This window comes from Pelodiscus sinensis, chromosome 3, assembly GCF_052426305.1.
Source record: "Pelodiscus sinensis isolate ZL-2025 chromosome 3, ASM5242630v1, whole genome shotgun sequence".
Taxonomy (NCBI): domain Eukaryota; kingdom Metazoa; phylum Chordata; order Testudines; family Trionychidae; genus Pelodiscus; species Pelodiscus sinensis.
This window is the reverse complement of record NC_143054.1, coordinates 121,452,393-121,472,124: the sequence shown is the minus strand read 5'-3', so window position 1 is coordinate 121,472,124 and position 19,732 is coordinate 121,452,393. Positions and strand designations below refer to the sequence as shown.

At 42.9% G+C, this 19,732-nt stretch overlaps 2 protein-coding genes across 2 annotated transcripts in view; one reads left to right on the top strand and one right to left on the bottom strand.

Annotated features, from left to right (window-relative positions):
* The window catches only part of LOC102452998 (uncharacterized), a 69,400-nt gene extending 49,668 nt beyond the window's left edge, over window positions 1-19,732 (bottom strand). Inside the window, exons 1-3 of the mRNA XM_075924635.2 lie at window positions 19,283-19,732; window positions 12,687-13,284; window positions 7,779-7,875 (exon numbers count right to left, since the gene is read on the bottom strand). Coding sequence (XP_075780750.2) covers window positions 7,779-7,875; window positions 12,687-13,142 — 553 coding nt within the window. The 5' untranslated portion in view covers window positions 13,143-13,284; window positions 19,283-19,732. The remainder of the gene's footprint in view (window positions 1-7,778; window positions 7,876-12,686; window positions 13,285-19,282) is intronic.
* GPR31 (G protein-coupled receptor 31) lies at window positions 1,440-4,330 on the top strand. The gene has a single exon (XM_075924634.2). The coding sequence runs from the start codon at window positions 1,613-1,615 to the stop codon at window positions 2,711-2,713; it is 1,101 nt and encodes a 366-aa protein (XP_075780749.2). The 5' UTR covers window positions 1,440-1,612; the 3' UTR covers window positions 2,714-4,330.

Genomic DNA, 19,732 nt, shown 5'->3' with positions numbered 1-19,732 from the left:
TACTGCGGGGTAGGAGACTTTGGCATCTGCTAATTTTTTTTCATGCATGCTCCAGTCAGTACCTATGAGAAGAATACTGAGGAAAAACAAAACAAATGTGGTGTGTGTACACAGAGAATAAATGGCCAGAGAGAGAGAAGGGATGTCATTTGGGTTCTAAAAAAAATATGTTAAATGACTTTCACTTCCAGAAACAGGAGTCATTTTAAGCACCGTAGGGGAGAAAAAAAGTATGTCACGCTATGCTACTGCATTTCCAGTATATTCTCTGGGAAAGGCAAAGTAATTAATGTCACTTAATCCACTGCTAACAACTAATTAGTAACTAGACATGAAGTACCATTCATTGCTCAGACTCACAGAAACATGTCATCAAAGGCTACATCTAGACTCCCTCTTCCCAGTCCACACACGCCTTTTTCCGAAAGAGCTCTTTCGGAAGACTTCTTCCTCGTAGAAAGAGAATTACCAATGCTGGAAAAACCCTTCTGTTCTTTCGATTTTCTTGCGGAAGAATTCAATTGCAGTGTGGACGTTCCTCAAGTTTTGTTGGAAAAATGTCCATTTTCCTGACAAAACTCTGTTGTATAGACATACCCATAGTGGTAGACTTTGGAAAATGGAATTCTCTCTCTGGTAGGATGCTGATTTTCTCACTAAGGGTACGTCTACACAGCAACATTATTTCACAATAGCTAGTGTTATTTCAAAATAACTTAGCCCGCGTCTACACAGCAGGCAGTTATTTAGAAATAGTGTTGAAATAGTGTCAAGCTGGAGGACTTCTTCCTCCAACTCCTGTAACCCTCATTGTACGAGGAGTAAGGGAAGTCGGAGGAAAAGTGCTCTATTTCGAAATAAATGCTGTGTAGACACTCCCAATTTTGAAATACGCAGTTGACATAGCTCAATTTGTATACCTTATTTCGAGTTAAGCCTTGCTGTGTAGATGCACTCTTAGTCACATAAAAGGTGCTGAGCACCCTCAACTCACAGGCTGTGTCTAGACTGGCAAGTTTTTCCGGAAAATCATCTGATTTTCCGGAAAAACTTGCCAGCTGTCTACATTGGCCACTTGAATTTCTGGAAAAGCACTGACGATCTCATGTAAAATCATCAGTGCTTTTCCGGAAATACTATGCTGCTCCCGTTCGGGCAAAAGTCTTTTTTCAAAAGACTTTTGCGCAAAAGGGCCAGTGTAGACAGCATAGCACTCTTTTCCGCAAAAAAGCCCCGATCGTGAAAATGGCGATCGGGGCTTTTTTGAGGAAAAGCGCGTCTAGATTGGCCACGGACGCTTATCCGCAAAAAGTGCTTTTGCGGAAAAGCATCCTGTCAATCTAGATGCGATTTTTCCAAAAATGCTTTTAACGGAAAACTTTTCCGTTAAAAGCATTTTCGGAAAATCATGCCAGTGTAGACGTAGCCACATAGTTTTACTGGGAGTTGAGAGAGCTCTCTGCTTCACAAGAGTGGCAGGTTCAGGCCAAGGTTTTGTGTACATGCCCACATATATATGTATGTATAAATATATATGTACGCATAGTACGCTTTACATTTTATTTACTGATACTTAATAGTTGTTTCCTTTTGAGTGCCTGATGCTAGTGGTATGCTTCCTTCTTTGAGAAATGCAGAAGTAATTACAGTATTGGGAGGAAAAGAAACTTTTTTTTTTGCTTTGAATTGCAAAATAAACTGGAGGGCTTTCAATTTTTCAGTTCTTGTCGGGAGCCAGCAGAAAATGGCAAATTCTAGCTGCTCTCTTTCCAATGAGTCTGTGGAAATAGCCGTGAAGATCCTACTAATTTTGGAATTTGGACTGGGACTCACAAGCAATGCTGTTGCTCTGTGGATTTTCTATTTCCGATTGAAAGTGTGGAAGCCACATGCTGTATACTTGCTCAATATGGTCATCGCAGATATCTTGCTGAACATTTGCCTGCTATTTCGACTGGTCCTTGCTTTCAGGCATACAATTTTAGACACTTGGGATTATAGAAACCAACTCTGTTTAGTAATTCTCTTTGCACTGTCTCTTTCCCAAGCTGTCTCCATCGCATTCCTCACCACTGTGGCACTGGATCGCTATTTCCGGGTGGTGTACCCTACCACTAGAACCAGCTCTCTAACAAGCAGGAATGCTAGAGTTATTGCTTGCATGGTTTGGCTTTTAGCACTCGGAGTGACTGTTGAGATCCTATTCGTTCCTCAATCCAAAAACTGTACTGAATGCCACAGTTTCCACCTGCAAGGAAAGGCCGATTTCCACAGCGTCTGGCATGTCACATTTTTCTTTCTGAAATTTCTTGTTCCCTTTGGCCTCATTTTGTTTTGCACAGTTGGCATCATCAAGAAGCTGAAGAAAAGCCCTGGGGACTTGAGAAAGCAACCTAAGCTGCAGAAAGCCATGCTGTTAGTGATTGCGGTGGTGGTGGTGTTCGGAGTTTGCTTCCTGCCCAGTGTGTTGAGCGGAATGCTTGTGTATATTCTCCAAAGCTTTGAAAGTTGTGCATCTTTTCATTTTGCTGAGAATGTGTTTGAGGTTAGTATCTGCTGGACCTATCTCAACAGTGCTATGGACCCCATCGTGTACTGCTTCTCAAGCCCAACTTTTCGACGGTCCTACAGAAAGATCTTTAATTCTCTAAGGCTGAGAAGAAATGAAGAGGAACCCCAGAGCTTTGACATTTCCAAAGATTCTGAAACTTGAAGTCTTTGGAAAGATTCTTATAATCTCTACTATATATGCCAGGTGAGAAAGGAAATTTTCTCTCCACTCCCATTACCACATCTTACCCTGGTAGGTAAGCTTCAGTGAAGAGTCTGCAGCCATTCTAACCCTTTCATTCCATTGGGCTGTATGTATCAGTGTAGCTCCACTGACTTAAATTGAATTGTGTCAATTTATGCCAGCAGAGACTCTGACTCCATTTTTTTTATAAAATGTACAGTCTAAGGGCCCCAATCTTTCTTCCACTGAAGTCAACAGTAAAACTATCATTGACTCCAGTAGGAGTAGGAAGCCATTTTAAATCAGTTTAAAACTGTGATCTATACAAATACCAAATAGATTCTCAAGGACATTATTTTCTTACGCTTAGCTGTTCCTAATGTATAATGTAACAATTTAAAAATGAAGCTTTACAAGCAGTTGCTGCTTAAATGTAGACTGAAACGTGAATTTAGATTATAAATAATTCTGTCCAAACTAGCCATGTTTTGTTCCTTAATGTACATGTGAGGCACTATTATTTTATTTTATGGGGATAGAGGGATTTAATTGTTTTTTGTCAAGAATGTTTCCTATTCATGGTACAGCAGGAGTGAGGGAAGTGAAATTGTAATAGATTTAGACTTTTTATTGCAAAATGCTACCTCTGTGAACCCAAGAAGATTTGCAATTCATTTATTCTGTCATCTGATGGTACAATATTTTGGGTCTAGTGAGAAATGCAGAAGTGTGGACCATGTTATGCCAAGAATGAATTGCATATATTATTTCCTGACTGAAAATTTGTAAATCAAGCTTTTATTTATTAATGATTATTTCTGCATTATAGACATAACAATAAAGCAGAATGAAGGATGATTTGACATCCAGTTTCCTACACTCACAGAAGATGTCTCATGCAAGAGACATCCACAAGATTGCTACTGAATGCCCTAAACAAAGCCTATGCTTAGTTGTATCTGTTTCAGTCCCAGGATATTAGAGATATGCGGTGGGTGAGGTACAGTAATATATTTGATTGGACCAGTCAAGGGCTGCATTGAGTCCATGATTTTTAGTAACTTAGGGTACATCTACACTACAGCGCTAATTCGAACTAACTTAGTTCGAATTAGTTAATTCGAACTAAGCTAATTCGAACTAACGCGTCTAGAACTAAAAACTAGTTCGAATTAGCGTTTTGCTAATTCGAACTAGCATGTCCACATTAAGTGGACCCTGAACCGAGATTAAGGATGGCCGGAAACAGTGCCAGCAGGGCATCACAGGAGGACTTAGAGCATGGAGATGCTATCTCAGGCTAGCCGAGGGCTGTGCTTAAAGGGTCCCAACCCCCACCCCGGACAGACAGTTCTCAGGGGTGCCCCGCTTGCAAACCACTCCTGGCTTGGAGTGCCCGGAGTGCCCACACTGGGCACATCACAGCACTCAGCCATCAGACTGGCTGCACTTGCCGCAGGCTGCCATCTGGGGAGAGGGGGAAATTGGGGGGCTGCAGGAGAGCTTCCACCCCCAGAAGCCCGCAGAGCCAGCCCAGTGCTCCCCATAGGGGGCTCGTACCCCATTCCTCCCTCACCTCCTTCCACTTACCCTTCCCTAGCCCCCCTTCTTGATGTACAAAATAAAGGACAATTGTGTTCAAAAATGGAATCTGTCTTTATTGAACAAAACTGGGGGAGACTGGGAAAAGGAGGTGGGAGAGGGGAAGAGAGAGGGTGGGAGAGGGGAGGGCAACTAAAATGATCAGGGGTTGGGAACAGGTCCCATATGAAGAGACGCTAAAGAGACTGGGACTGTTCAGCTTAGAAAAGAGGAGAGGGAGGGGGGACAGGATAGAGGTCTCTAAAAGCAGGAGTTGGGTGCAAAGGGTGCATACAGAAAAGTTCTTCATTAGTTCCCATAAAGAAGGACTAGAGGACACCAAAGGAAAGGAATGGATAGCAGGCTTCAAACTAGTATCAGAAAGTTGTTCTTCAGAAAGCAAAGAGTCAACCTGTGGAACTCCTTGCTGCAGGAGGCTGTGAAGGCTACAACTAGAACAGAGTTTAAAGGGACGTGAGATCAAGTGATGGAGGTTGCGTCCATGGAGTGCTATTAGCCAGGGGGTAGGAGTGGTGTCCCTGGCCAAGGTTTGTGGAAGGCTGGAGAGGGATGGCACAAGACAAATGGCTTGGTCACTGTCTTTGGTCCATCCCCTCCAGGGTTCCTAGGGTTGGCCGCTGTCGGCAGACAGGCTACTGGGCTAGATGGACCTTTGGTCTGACCCAGGACGGCCATTGTAAGCTCAGGGCTCAGGGTCGGGGGTCTCAGTGGACCCCCTTGATTTTCATGCACACCTGCTCCTGGGTGGCCAGGCTGGCAGCTCTCCTGCCCTAGACGGCCACTTTCCTGTGCCTAGTGCAGAGATCGTGGACGAGGTCCACGATGTCCGCACTAGCCCAGGCGGGTGCCCGCCTCTTGCGGTCCCGGGCAAGCTGCCGGGAGCCGCCAGCCTGGTCCCGGGAAGAGGGAGAGGACTGGGGGGCATCGGGTTGGTGGCTCGAGCCGTGCCAGGTGCAGGGTCTGCTGGCTGGGTGCTGGCAGGCTTGCACCTGGCATGGGCACTGTAGCCAGCCCGTGCCCCTTTAAGGGGTCCGGGGCCAGGAGGGGGGCAATAGAGTTTCCCTGGTGTTGGCCAGAGTGGCCAGCAGGGAAACCTGGGGAGGGCTAGTCTCCCACTAGTTTGAATTAAGGGGCTACACAACCCTTAATTTGAACTAGCTAGTTCGAACTAGGCTTAATCCTCGTAAAATGAGGTTTTCCTAGTTCGAACTAAGCGCTCCGCTAGTTCGAATTAAGTTCGAACTAGCGGAGCGCTAGTGTAGCGCCTATGAAAGTTAGTTCGAACTAACGTCCGTTAGTTCAAACTAACTCTGTAGTGTAGACATACCCTTACAGAGTTATGACCCTGGACTTATGGCTTATTACAACAATCTATGATCCATTAACCCCTTCTTTTTGTCCTATGACGAGAGGTGTCAAAAGGTTGCTCTACCTTGAATGGTCCCTTAAAATAGGAGCTATCTATTTATGCCAACCAATCTATTCCACCTTGCATTAGGCTGTAACACTTGCAATATCTTTCCTAGAATTGAAAAGGAGCTCAAAAGCTTGTCTATCACCAACAGAAATTGATCCAATGAAAGATTATTAACCCATTCTAGCCAAGACCTGCCAGTCTGAGTCAGGGCATGCACACTTTGGTTTGGAATCCAGGTTCCCCTTCCATTGCTCTCTCTCCCCCTCTGCACCTTCAGTAGTGTGAAAAAATAGTTCTGATCTATACAAGAATTTTAAAAAGTATCAAATGTTGACTAATATTTTCCTCTCCATGCACAAAGAGTTTTACAAAATCATTTTACAATCAAACTCTAGCACAAGTATGGACTAGTATATCTATAACATTGCCCTGGACAGAAAACCAGAGTTCAGAATTTAAAGAGTCAAAACCTGTTTGTTCCAGCACTTCCCCACTGCCAAAACTACTCTCCCGTACCATACTTCAATTTGAAAGTAGTCCCATAATTTAACAAACGGGTACCCCTATTCAAAAACACACCGTATTAACCCAAAGGCACACAAAGAATTCTGTACTGCTTCATACTATGCTGTGTAAGAGGGACATGACTGGACCATGATTTTCATTACAATGACTGCACTGCTTATACATTTTATGAAGGGAAGGAGGTGAAGGAAGATGGAAGGAAATGCATTCTTGGTGGGCTTATATTGGAAAATGCCTTGGATAAATCATTGAATAATGGTTTAACCACATAAAATATGATCCTGTCCTACTACCAAAATCAGTGAAATTTTAATTGCCAGGGCTAGTTGAACTATTTAAAACTACACGTGAGCTCTGCCATCCTAAGCATTTTGCCAAAATTAGTCATATTTTGTTCATGGAAAAGCACTGGACCAAATTTCAATCTCATTTGCAACGGAGTAACTCTACTGCTTCCAAGGACTTCCTATTATCCTTGAGCCTGTCAGGCACGGTGGATGCTAAACTGAAATTGTAGAGAATTGTGACAGAAGACCTTTTCTCAGGGATGCAGGTGATCCATGATTGCAATATTGAAGGAAGAAGGGCACTATAGAGCTCTGTCCAAAAGGAAAACTGTTTCCCCTTGGAGGAATACCTCCAGGAGGGCAGCCAAGATCCTTTGGCTTTTCCATGCTTTGTTCTCTATTCCCCCTTGCTCACAGTCATGCAGAGAGGCCTGGCAAAACCAGATTCTGTGCAGTGGGTGAAGATACCTGCTGATCCCTCATATAGTCAGTCCCAATTAGGTTGTGGAATCACCCCCATTCCAAAGTTGGGAAAAGAATCCCTGCAGAGGATGGATACTTCTTTTCTTACTATGCTGATGGTATTTTCTGGCAGTGGTACCATTAAAGAATGCAGTTGTTCTAGTTGTTTATATTGCACTGTGGGAAAGAGACTGAATTACCAGCATTGAAAGTTCTTTCTAGAAGCCTGTCTGCTGAATTCCTTCCTTAGAAAGAAAGAAAGAAAGAAAGAAAGAAAGAAAGAAAGAAAGAAAGAAAGAAAGAAAGAAAGAAAGAAAGAAAGAAAGAAAGAAAGAAAGAAAGAAAGAAAGAAAGAAAGAAAGAAAGAAAGAAAGAAAGAAAATATTGCAGAGTTTAGCAGTGCCTGCAACTACACTGAAATTTATTACAACACTAATGATTTTTAATCTAGACTTTAGTAGACACATGTATGTGGATGTCTGTTAGTATTGACCAGAAATGTACTTTTACACATGAAATGTCTGTAAGAAATATTTAGAGTCAAAGAAACTTTATCATTTTTGGTAAGTTACCATTTTGTGGTGTGAATAAAATATTTTAGTACAACTCTCTGATGAAGATCTTTCTACTTCCTCCAATCAACCTCACATAGTAGCTTGATTTTATTCTGGGAACGACAGCATTTCATTGTTGGAATGTGAACAGCTGCCATGCACAGTACTGAGTTCTTAGGAGGAAATCCACATAGTACCTGGGTTATAGTATGTGATGATTTTCTGTTGTTCAGTTACCAGCCTTTGCAGCTGCTCCATCTGCTCCATCATCACCTGTTCCTGCTGTCCTGGGCTCTGTAAACAGCACCAACAAAATGAATGAAAATATACTAATCTCTTCCTTTTAGCAGGAAGGAATCTTTCCTTTCAGAGTCTAGCTTTGAGGTTTGTTTTAAAAAGGCAATTCCATTGTTTTATTCAAATAAAAAAGAAGAATGTATTTGTATTTAAGCATTTCTTTGCAGAGATAACTAGAATTTCAACAATATAAAGCAATTTTTCTTTTTTTAATAAAAGTTTTAATACTTAAATTTAAACGAGTGATAGAAAGAGAATTCATATACATTATAATAGAAGTTAAAGTATCTTACATGAATTAAGAAAGATGTATTCTATTCTTTTAATGGTAAAAATGTGTCTGGATTTTTTTTATTATATCCACATACTTACACACCCAACATTTTTGTTTGTTTTTTTAGAAGCATGGAAATAATCTGTCTTTCTTACAGAATTTGTAGGAATCTAAGGTTTTGCAGGTGGGAGTAGGTTAAAAATGTAAGAAACAATGAGGGACCTGTTTGGAGTTGGTATTGCAGGGCGGGATGGGAATAAGATTTAAAAAGTAGTCCCGCACAAAGCTCTACACTACACCACTGGAATCAAGAAGTGAAAATGACTGTTTTCTCACTGTCGAACTAGAGTGACATGCTAAATTTAAATTAACTGCATAAATAATGAAAAATTGTGTTTTTAAATTCTTTCTCTTGCAAGAATCTATGATACTGCTAGTGAGATATAAGGAAAACATTTAAAAGGATTTGAATATTGACAATATTTTCAGTCACTTTCCCGGTCTTTGATGTCCTATGGTTTTACAGTCAAACTATACATACTTGGACAGGCTGCAGGCTAAGTCAGAGCTCTGTCACTACAGCCTGGCTCAAAAGGGCAACTGAAGTCAGCTGAGCAAGCCCATGCCCAAGAGGGTAATGGGAAACAGCTGTGGACCTCATTAGCCAGAGGGCTAGATAAGGCTTCCAGAGAGCCTGTTAAGGGGAAGTGTAAGGGCCAAAGAGTGGCTGAGTGTACTTCCCCACCCAGATGGAGAAGCTGGTCAAGTTTGCTGTAGAAACAAAGCTCTGTAAATAGAAGGTGGTGGGCAACTGGCATGGACAATAAAAGACACGGGTAATTGCACAAGAGATGGTCTCTGATTGATTTGAGGCTGAAGAAGGGGTTTCAGGGCAAGGGGCCTGAGTGAAAACCTTGCTATGATACATACAAACATATTCAAGGGTGAATTATTTCATAGGCTATGTCTCCATTGGAGGGTTCTTGTGCAAGAATGGCCATTCTTCTGTAGAGCGTCCACACTGCCTGCCCACCTTTGCGCAAGAATATTTACAGTAAAGTGTGGGAAGAGAGGGCTTCTTGCGCAAGAGCTATGCTCTTTTCTAACAAGTGTAAGCTCTCTTTCGAAAGAGCTCTTGCACAAGAGGGCAATGTGGATGTGCAGCAGGGGTCTCTTAGCCATTTTAGCCATAGGGCTTTCTTGCGCATCAGAGCTTTCTTGCGCAAGACAGCGTCCACACTGCCATGTATGCCCTTGCATAAAAGCACATGGCAGTGTGGATGTGTTCTTGTGCAAGAGTTCTGATGTTCTTGTGCAAGAATCTACCAGTATAGACATAGCCACAGTGTTTTTCAGTATTATTGCTGGTGGGAAAATCCAGACATGTTTTTGAAAAAAAAAAAAATCCTGAACATTTTTCTTTGAAAAATTTAGCCCATTCTATAATCCAGTCAAAAAGAAGTAAAACATTTCTACAAAACAATTTTCAAGTGTTTTAAACATTATACCCAGATCAATTAGAATAAGCTGTACCACAGAGAAACAGGTTTGCTGGTAGTTTTGAGACCTACAGTAAAACTCCAGTTGTCTGGCATCCAGTGGTCTGGCACTCCTGACAGTGCAACACCAACTGGAACCCGGAAGTGCTCAGGCCAGCCGGACAATTGGAGCTGCTCTGCCCCTGGCTTCCCCAAGTCAGCCGCTGGTCAGTTTCAGCAGCAGCGGACTTGGGGAAGCCCGGGGCAGAGCAGCTGGGGTGCTGCCGGGTTGGTTCCGCAGTGCCGCCCTCTCCCACGCTGCGCAGTTCCCTGCTGACCTCCCCCCCATCCGGTACTCCGGCATATCTGATAATCCGGCACCCCCTGGGTCCTAAAGGTGCCGAATTATCAGAAGTTTACTGTACTATGGTAATAATTCAGGACCTGATTTCCAGAGGTCCTGAGCACATACAATTCTTACAAAAGCCAATGGGATTTGCAGGTGTTTCTAAACCTGGATTCCCTTCTTGACTCTATTGCTGACCTGCTGAGTGATGTTCACCAAATCACTTCATTTCTCTCTCCCATTTGCCATTCTATTTAGACTCAGCTGGTCAGGGTAGGGATTTGCTCTTACTACATGTGTGTATAATGCCCAGCACAAAAAGAGTGTGATTCACTTAGTGCCTCTAAGTGCCACTGAAATAATAATATTATAATAGCTGTGTCCTATTCCTTCCCATGCTGAGAATGCCTTACCTGCTTGTACTCTGTGAATATGGGCTGAGTGAGGGTCATAGATGAAAAAAGAGAATTGGTTGAAAGATGAGATTTAAGAACATCCTTAATATTTCAGGGCTTTCAGCTAATCAACAGCTGCTAATACTATGGTCAGAGGCACTTCAAGCATTACATTGTTATTGACTAGAACATGTCAGGCACTATTCATCTATCCCCAGCAGTTGTAGAGATTAGCTCCTTACTTTCATAGAACTCCTGGCACAGATAAAGAAGGGCCAAAATCTGTCCCAAATGAAAATGCTGCTACTAAATGTCCCACCACTCCTTCCAAGTCCTCCTATCTCCTCTCCATCTATGAATCTCTCCTTCATTCATGCGTTCCACATTCACCTAGTTTGTCTCCTTCTCAGCTCTCCTCTTCTACTTTTGGCTATCTCCCCTCCTTCCTCCACTGCCCTCCTTCTTCTGTCCTCTCAGTTGAACAAAACTTTCATCCACTAGCAGTAGAAGAATGAGTTAAGCCCTGTGGAGAGGAGAGGGAATAGTTCATAACCTCGTAGAGAAAAAGCAATGATCTATTCTTTGTGCATAATCCCTATCCTCCCTTCATTACTCTGCCCCTTCAATTTGTCCTCCTTGCTTAGACAGCAAATTCTTTGGGGTAGGGACCATGTCTTCTTTACATTAGGTGAATTGCTAACTCATTTCTGGATCTAAACAAACAGTAAAAACAATGAGGCTGTGTCTAGACTGACCAGTTTTTCCGGAAAATCAGCCGCTTTTCTGGAAAAACTTGCCAATTGTCTACACTGGCCGCTTGAATTTCCGCAAAAGCACTGACTTCCTACTGTAAGAAATCAGTGCTTTTTGCGGAAATACTATGCTGCTCCCCTTCGGGCAAAAGTCCCTTTTGCGCAAAAGTTTTGCACAAAAGGGCCAGTGTAGACAGCTGAGATTTGTTTTGCGCAAAAAAGCCCCAATTGCGAAAATGGCGATCGGAGCTTTTTTGCAGAAAAGCGCGTCTAGATTGGCCACGGACGCTTTTCCACAAAAAGTGACTTGCGGAAAAGCGTCCGTGCCAATCCAGACGCTCTGTTCTGAAAATGCTTTTAACGGAAAACTTTTCTGTTAAAAGTATTTCCGGAAAATCATGCCAGTCTAGACGTAGCCTGACTGTTTCTGCCTCTGGTATTTCTCTAGCAGTCTGGTGAGAGCATCACTTTCATTTTCCTGCTGCCCCGTCAGGCCTCACTGTGGAAGGCACCTTACACAGAAGCCACCCAAATACATTCTTTCTTTCTAGGAGTCTCTAGAACTTCAAAAAGACAGGAGCAACTTAGGCGCTACAGGAAAATCTAGGATCTCCTGGGACCTATGCCAAATTTTAACTGCCTGACAATAAACAGAAGTTTACTCCTCACAGAAAGTGTTGCATACTCTCCACACTGCAACCTAATCTCAAATAACTATACAAAGCCCAAGCAAACTCCATTCACCTGCTAGACATAGTCTTCAACTAGGGCCTTGTCTACACTAGCACTTGTTGCCAATGGCAGCAGTAAAATTAAGTCTGTGCCTCATCAACACTACTGCTTCTCCCATTGTGATCTCCAGGGGGCACTGTGCAATGGTAGGGAAAACACTGAATTTCCAGCACAGACACACCCTACAGTTCAGATTGCATAATAAAGGTGGTGTCCATAGCACATTTTTCATGGGTATTTAGAAACTCAGTGCATCAGGCTACTTTGGTGCAGGAGATGGTGCAGAGCTACTTTTGTCCTGCTGTCTGCACCTAAAAGAAGAAAAAAAGAGAAAAGGGACAGTCAAAAGGGAAAAAGAATAAGATGCAAAAGTGGAGAAAAGGAAAGGAAAAAGACATAGTGAGAAGACAGATAATAGTAATCACCGTAAAAACTATCCCAACCTTCAGTTTCCCTTGTCATTATTATCACACATGATGTTGTGCTACCAAAGTATGGAATTCTTCCTAAAGGAGGGAAGCAGAGAGGAATAAACATCAAAACTACAGGAACAAGCGGATGAACAATTTGCTTTGTTCTTGGGAAAAGGAATTTGTTACTACAAATCGTCAACACAGCAGCATTTTACTGCCTCGCAGTCTTTAAAACAGCATAACCACACACATGGTCACATTCCATATCCTGCCCACTAAAGCCTTGCCGCTGCAGACACAAAAGTCAGCAGACTTGTTCCTTTTTAGGGCAATGCATTAGATGTTAATTGTGCAGTCTTCAAAATTCATGCATGCTAATACTCCAGTGAAATGCAATGAATGCTTCAAGCAAACATACCTGTTCCATGTTTTTGTTGTAGCATATGGTTTCCTGGCTTATCTGAGGAACAGGAATGGCTGCAGGACTGAGCCTATCCAAGTCACTACTTTTACTGACCTGAACAATTCCAGTCTGAGTCACACTGGATGCCAACAAATGAGGAAAAAGAGCAGAGTTGGCCAAATAGTTTAGTTGCTTTGCATCCTGAAAAGGCTGGCTATGGAACCAGTTACCTGATGAGCAGCCATTACTGTCCGTCACACTGCTATTTGCAGAGTAACAGAAGGGTGTAAACTGCTTGTTAGATGAGCTGTTTGTGCTGTTTATCTGGCCCCTGGGCAAAAAGGACACATTCTTCTCAGTGATTTTGCTAGGAGATGGCACCAGTCTTGCTGGATCATTGGCAGTCCACTCAGACATATGGTCCTCATCTTTGAGAGTATGTGTTTCCATATCCCACTTTCTGCACTCCATCTTAAGGACATACAATGAATGCCGCTAGAAAAAAAGATGCAGAACTAAAGCGATGGCCTGAGTGGAGCCCACCAACTGCTTCCATTTTTTTAAAATCCCAGAGTTTTCTTCAGGCTGATGGCAAAGGATCTATCCATAATAACTGTAAAAAATAATATTTTGCAGTCAGGAAACTTGGTCATTCCTGCCTGCCTCCTACTCTCTACTACATTCTAAAGTGTCACACAGGCAGGAAGCAGATATAAAGGTATGTTGCAAACATATACTTTTCTGCACCTAAACCATCCTTCAGGAGTGAAGTGACTTGTGCTTTAGCTTCACCTTGTGCCTTTAGGACCAGATAAATCTGCTAAGTGGCCAGACACAACAAAAGAAACATGGGGAACAGAAGATGATTATGCAGAAAATCACCTGTGAAAAACTAGCTGACAGGGTAATGCAGAAGAAAGCTTTCTACATAGCTGATTTTTAAAAAATATCTCATCAGGTGAACTTAGTGGGGTCTTCTAGATGTATTTGAATTTGATTCATAGGCAGTTCTCATGACCTCTATGCAATGCAATATAAATATTTCAGTACACTAATCAACAAGACAATTAATGATTTTTCTCCCCAGTTTAATTTAAGTGGTTTGAATATGATGAACAGACCCATTATATCTTGATCACTTATTATCATTAAACACTAAAAATATGGTTGGTACTGGTACAATTCCCAAAATACAGTCTCTGCTTCTAACAGCTTGTAACTGGTACACTGCTGTGCTGTATCCATTAGATGTGTAATTCTATTCAAGTTAGTAGCTCCATTGAATTCAGTAGGACACCTGATTAGGGATGTAAGCGAGTGGTCAACTAGTTGACTAACTGATAAGTCTAGGCTTATCCCTTAGTCAAGACAACTACTCACATTACCCCTCCCTTTTGCTTGTCTCTGTATCAGAGGCAGCAAGTGGGGGGGGGGGGGTAGGAAGGGGAAGCAGGGGCCAATGTTGAGTGGGAGTCAACTTAAAAGCCAATTCCACCCAACACTGTCTCTGCAGAGCCACCTCTTCTGCCCCTCGGCACTACTCCCCTTATTAGAGGCAGCAGTGCCAGGGGGATCAGGGGAGGCTACCAAATCAGCTTCTTCCCTCTGTGGGCCCAGGCTCACCGCAGCAAGAAGCTGCTCCAGCTGGGCTTGCAGCCCGGCTCAGTCCCAGCTTGCGCCAAGTCCGGGACCAAACCCTGCTGTGACTGCAATTTAAAAGGCAGTAGGAGCCAGGCACCCTGCCTCCCCTCCCCTGCAGAGTTACAGTGAGGTTTGGTCCTGGACCTGGCTTAAGCCAGGCTCTTTCCCCTATCAACTAATTGAGTAGTTGATAAAAATTCTATCAACTATTCAATTAATAAATAAACCTAATTTTAACATCCCTACACCTGATTTGTGTAAACTTAAGTCCAAGAGTTTGCAGGGCTGAAGAAGAAGACATGGAGAAGACAAAATGTCTTGGGAAATAAGAGGGGGGAGGGAGAATAATAGACAATTTGGAAAAAAATTAAACTAAGAAATAAATCAAAATAAATCAAAGCCTAATACCTTCTTCCTTGTTTGAAATGCAGGCTTCCGGTACCAGAAGATGTCTGGAATACAAGCATTACAAGTATAGTAGAAAATAAAAAATCTTAGTCCCTCAGAATACCTGTAATATTTTTATTTCCTATATCAGTATATTATGTGACTGTAGAGGATGTATCACAAATAGTGTATAGAATTTGCTATTGCCAGGGCTAGTGCTAACCTGTCATCTCCAAAGAGCTGGGTTCCAATCCTGGATAAGAGCAGAAGTAATTGTGAGTTTAGTGGTCTCATCTTGGTGCCTAAGGGACAAGGATTTTCACTATGTGACTGGTAATTTCTATTTAAATACAGCATGTTGGGGTGGCTTGTTCAGAATCTATCAGCATACAGGAGTCCATCCGCTTCTGAGTGCAAACACGTATTTCTGATGTATGTTTCTGGGATTCAGTCACACCACAGGAGAGGCAAACAGTGATTTAAAAATCAAGTTAAAAGGCTATGTTGGTTAAAAAGTATGTATAGCAGGTATCAGCTAAGAATCCAAATTTAACAGAATACATAATGAAGAGGCAGAAAACAAAGAGAACCAAGAAATAAATAAACTTGATAATTAAAATTATCTGACAGACATGAAAATGAAAACATTAGCATAGCAAATAATATTTTATCTTAACATTCAAGCAGAGTAAACTTCTCATATTTGAATAACTGAAAGAATATAATATAAAGTAATCAACCACTAAACCTACTTATTATATGTTAAAAGACAAACACTTATAAATTGTATACATTAGAATCTAGTTCTAGGAATTAATATTTCTATTAATAATGAGCTCTAAAGATGGTACATTTTATAGATTACTTTGTACTACTTTTACTTTGAGTGTGGTTTTATCATAAGGGGTTTCTTTTAATATTCCCTCCTTCAAGCTTTTTTTGTGAGTCAGTGCAATTAGTTCACAATCATGGAATTGTAGTAATAAAAATGACTGTATGTGCCAAACACCAAAAAATCAAAATGATGTGATTAATGATTTTGGGCTGCTGAGAAAGAGGCACAATGAATATTTTCAGGTACTTTTGATACAACATTAGCATGCTGTTGCTTACACTCAGTCTGCCAAATTTTATCAGGCATCCCATGTGCTTAATTCCTTGAATGACACACATTACTCACCTCAAGGCCCTGTCAATTCTACTGGCTCTCGCTGATTAGGAATAGAATATCCTTGTATCAGCATTGATAGTCTTTTATCTTCCTTTCCTATAATATTGTCCATTCTAGGTGTTCCCCGGGTAAATTAAATGTACCTGGTGAAATATTGTGCTCTTCTCCTTTCTCTGGATTTAAAAAAACATTGTTTGAGGAATTATATTATTGGTGCAGCTAGCAGTGTCACTGACTACCGAAACAGCCAGAGGGACATTTCCCATTATAATTAACTGGAAACAGGTCCTTATAACGTGGCCAGACTTGAAATGCTTGCCTTGAAATGTCCCATGCCATGCTGGATGCCTGTTTCTGGGGGGTTTTGGGAGAAAGGGGGGATTTTCAGCCAAAACAGTTCAGTCATTTTCAAGAATGACACTAGGAAATAATCAGTTGTTTTGCCCATGTTAAACCATTGCGGATGACTTTTTCTTTGAAAAGCATTAGGTCCATTCTTAGAGGGGGGGAGGAGGCAAAATTTGGAAGAATGGTGGCCTTTGTGTCAGAGATGCATCTTTTACTATTTGCTGTGAAAATCCACCCACATTTGGCCAAGTTATAAGATTATGAAAACTCTCAGTGAAAATGAGTCAGCAGTCATCCAAACAACATTCTCATCCAGTTTCCTCCGCTTGTGGTGGTGGATAGTTATTGATCAGGCTCAGACTGTACATCCTTCCCGTAGCAATTCTGAGAATGACTCAAAAATAATTATACAATTCTGCTTGGATAGCAGTGGAGTAGAGAGAGATGACATACACATGTGTCATGAGCTTGCTAACAAATTTCTTTACAATATTTTTAAATTGTTAAAATAACAGATTAAAATTGTAATCAAAAAATTAAGCCAGCTTCTTGATTTCCAGGCCCAGTAAAAATAATGCTTGTTAAAATGTATGGCAATAGTTTGCCTTTTCTTTCCTCTCAGGATATAAAACAATATCTTTGTTTTTTTTACTTGCCCCTCTCCTACTGCTGGGATATATACATTTTCAGAAAATGGTTACTTATGTACACTAATTGTGAGAAAATTCCTGATACATGATTTTGCTGTAGGATAGCTATGCTTTGATATAAAAATTAGGGATTGGAGAGGTAGAGAGCATTTATGCCCAATGCTACAAGTAGCTCAATGTGGGAGGACACCTTCTGAAGGAACTGGGACTCTGCACATGCAAACAGCAACTACATGCACTTGAGTGAAGGCTTGGGGCTATATATTGTAGCAGATGCTTGCTTAACTGCTTTTATGGATTTTAAATTAGCAATTGTTTTCTGTACAATGGTTTTTTATTTGATGGGACTCCTGGGGTGCAAAAGTTTCAGAGGGGTAGCTGTGTTAGTCTGTAACTGAAAAAAACTTTAAAAACAGCAAATAGTCCTGCAGCACCTTCTAGACTAATAAAAGATGTAGATGGTATCATAAGCTTTCATGGGCACAAACCACTTCTTCAGATGAATTGAGCTAAGCGGTCCAGGGATGCAAATAAATAGCAGAGAAAGAGGGAAAAATGGAGAAAAAAATATTGCCAATTAGAGTATCCACGCTAAATGAGGCTAATAGAGTAGGCTGTCAGTATTTTAAGTGCTTTGTGCTTAATGTTTTATGTCATTATGATGTGGAAAGTAGCAGCCAGATCAGGACAAATCTTTGTTTAAATCGCTATTGGAGGTGTCAAACTTGTAAATGAAACCAAGTTCTGCAGTTTCTCTCTCCAGGTGACGTTTGAAATTGCTTTGAAATAATATAGACACTTTTAAATACATTAGTGAGTGCCTGGACAAGTTGAAATGTTCCCCAACAGCTTTCTGTGTGTTGCCATTTAAAAAAAACAGATTTGTGTCCATTAATCCTTTGTTGTAAAGACTGTCCAGTTTGGCCAATATACATGGCAGAGGGGCATTGCTGGTACTTGATAGCATAGATCACATTGGTGAATGTGCAGCCTCCAATGTGGTGGCTTATGTGATTAGGTCTTGTAATGATGTTGCTTGTATAGTTGTGTGGACAGAGTTGGCACTGGAGTTAACTGCAGGGGTGGGTTCCTGGGTGAGTATGATGGAGGTGTGCTGCATTGCTGCTGGAAATAATTTGTTTGAGGTTAGGGGTTGTCTATAGGCAAGGACTGTCCTGTCCCGCAAGGCCTGTGAGAATGAGGGGGTCATTTTCCAGGATAGGTTGTAGAATGTTAATAATGCGCTGGAGAGGTTTATGTTGGGGGCTGTAGGTGATGACTAGTGGGGTTCTGTTGTCCTCTTTGTAGGGCCCATCTTGAAGAAGCTGATGCCTGGGCACTCATTTGGATCTCTCAGTATGTTTTTTCACTTCTCCAGGTGCGTATTTAAGTTTTAAGAATGCTCTATTCTATATAGATCCCGTAGGTGTTTGTCGCTGTGGGACTGGAGCAAATCCAGTTGTATCCTGTTGTGCACTTTGCTTCAATTGACTTTAGGGGGATGTATATGTTTCTTTCAGCAAATTAATCTGAGATCAAAATATTGACAACAAATATTTCCAGTCCTGGGGCCCAATCTTGCAATCCCTGAGTAAGAGCAGTCTCACTGAAGTCAATAGGGCTGATCTTAGACTTAGACCCATTCTTCTGTATGGATGTGTCTAGACTACAGGGTTTCTTCTTGAAAAAAGTGTCCTTTTTTTGAAAAACCTTCCCCTGCCTCTGACTTTTTTTCAAAAGTAAATCAAAAGAATGCAGCCGTTTTTTCAACCACAGAAAACCTTGTTTTATGAAGAATAACCCCTTTTTCAAAAGTGCTCTTTCAGTGCACATAGATTTTGCTTCTGTTCTCATGTTCTGAGCATAAAGATTTCTGGGAAGGTTAATATCCACTGGAGACACCTGACTCCTCCTCAGGTAGAGCCTGGGGGTGGGCTGCTGTATGAGAATCCCTCTGCCAACTTCTCCCCCCCCCCAAACACACACCTGGGCACAGCAAAAAGGCTGCAGGCACGCAGGGCACTTAGCAGCAGCACTTGCACCTGCTCTGGGCAGCATCCACAGTGCTTTACCCGACTGCCCAGCACACAGCTGGCTTCAGCCCCCTCCCAGGCCACAACACGCTGCTGTCCCCCCCTCCCCTACACGCAGCTACTGTCCTCCACCCTCCCCTGCACAGCTGCCTCCTACCTCTTCCCCCAAACACACAGCTGGCTTTAAGCTGTTACTGCTACTGCCAGCGTCTACCACTCATGCTCTGCAGACCCCCCTGTGCGCACGTATTTGTGCAACAGGCTCTCCCCGTCACACAACAGCCAGCTCCTCCGCACCCTCCACCCCGCCAACCCCAAAAGGCCCCTCGGGGCAGCAGGTCTCTCCCTTCCCCCGTCTGCCCCAGGCACTGGCTTCCTTACCTGCCCTGAGCTCGCCTGCGCCCTGGCTGCAGCTGCCTTTCCCTCCTAACGCTGACAGGCCTCGGGCGGCCAAGGCGGGAGCTACCGGGCGTGAGGCCCTCGGGAGCAGCTCGGCTTCAGAAGAGCCTCCCGCTGCGGCTCCCCCGGGCCCCGCACGTGTCAGCGGCAGCTCCAGAACCGCCAAGGCTCCGGCGCTGCGTTATCGGCCCCAAAGCTCCCCGCTGCGCCGGGAGCGCGTCAGGGAGCTGCCCAGCCCGGAGCCGCTGAGCTGGGGCCGTAGCTACAGCAACAGTCAACAGCGAAAGGCGGCCTCGGGCGGGCCAGGGCAGCGCGGAGCCTCCCGCTCTGTGCCTGCGCCCCGCCGCCCTGCACACGCCGCCCCGGGCCCGAGGGGCTGCCCAGCGAAGCCCCCACTGGACGAGCGCCGCCTTGCGCACCAGCCCCACGGAT

Coding starts and splice junctions, on each gene's coding strand:
- GPR31 (XM_075924634.2), top strand. CDS start 1,613: ATGCTTCCTTCTTTGAGAAATGCAGAAGTAATTACAGTATTGGGAGGA.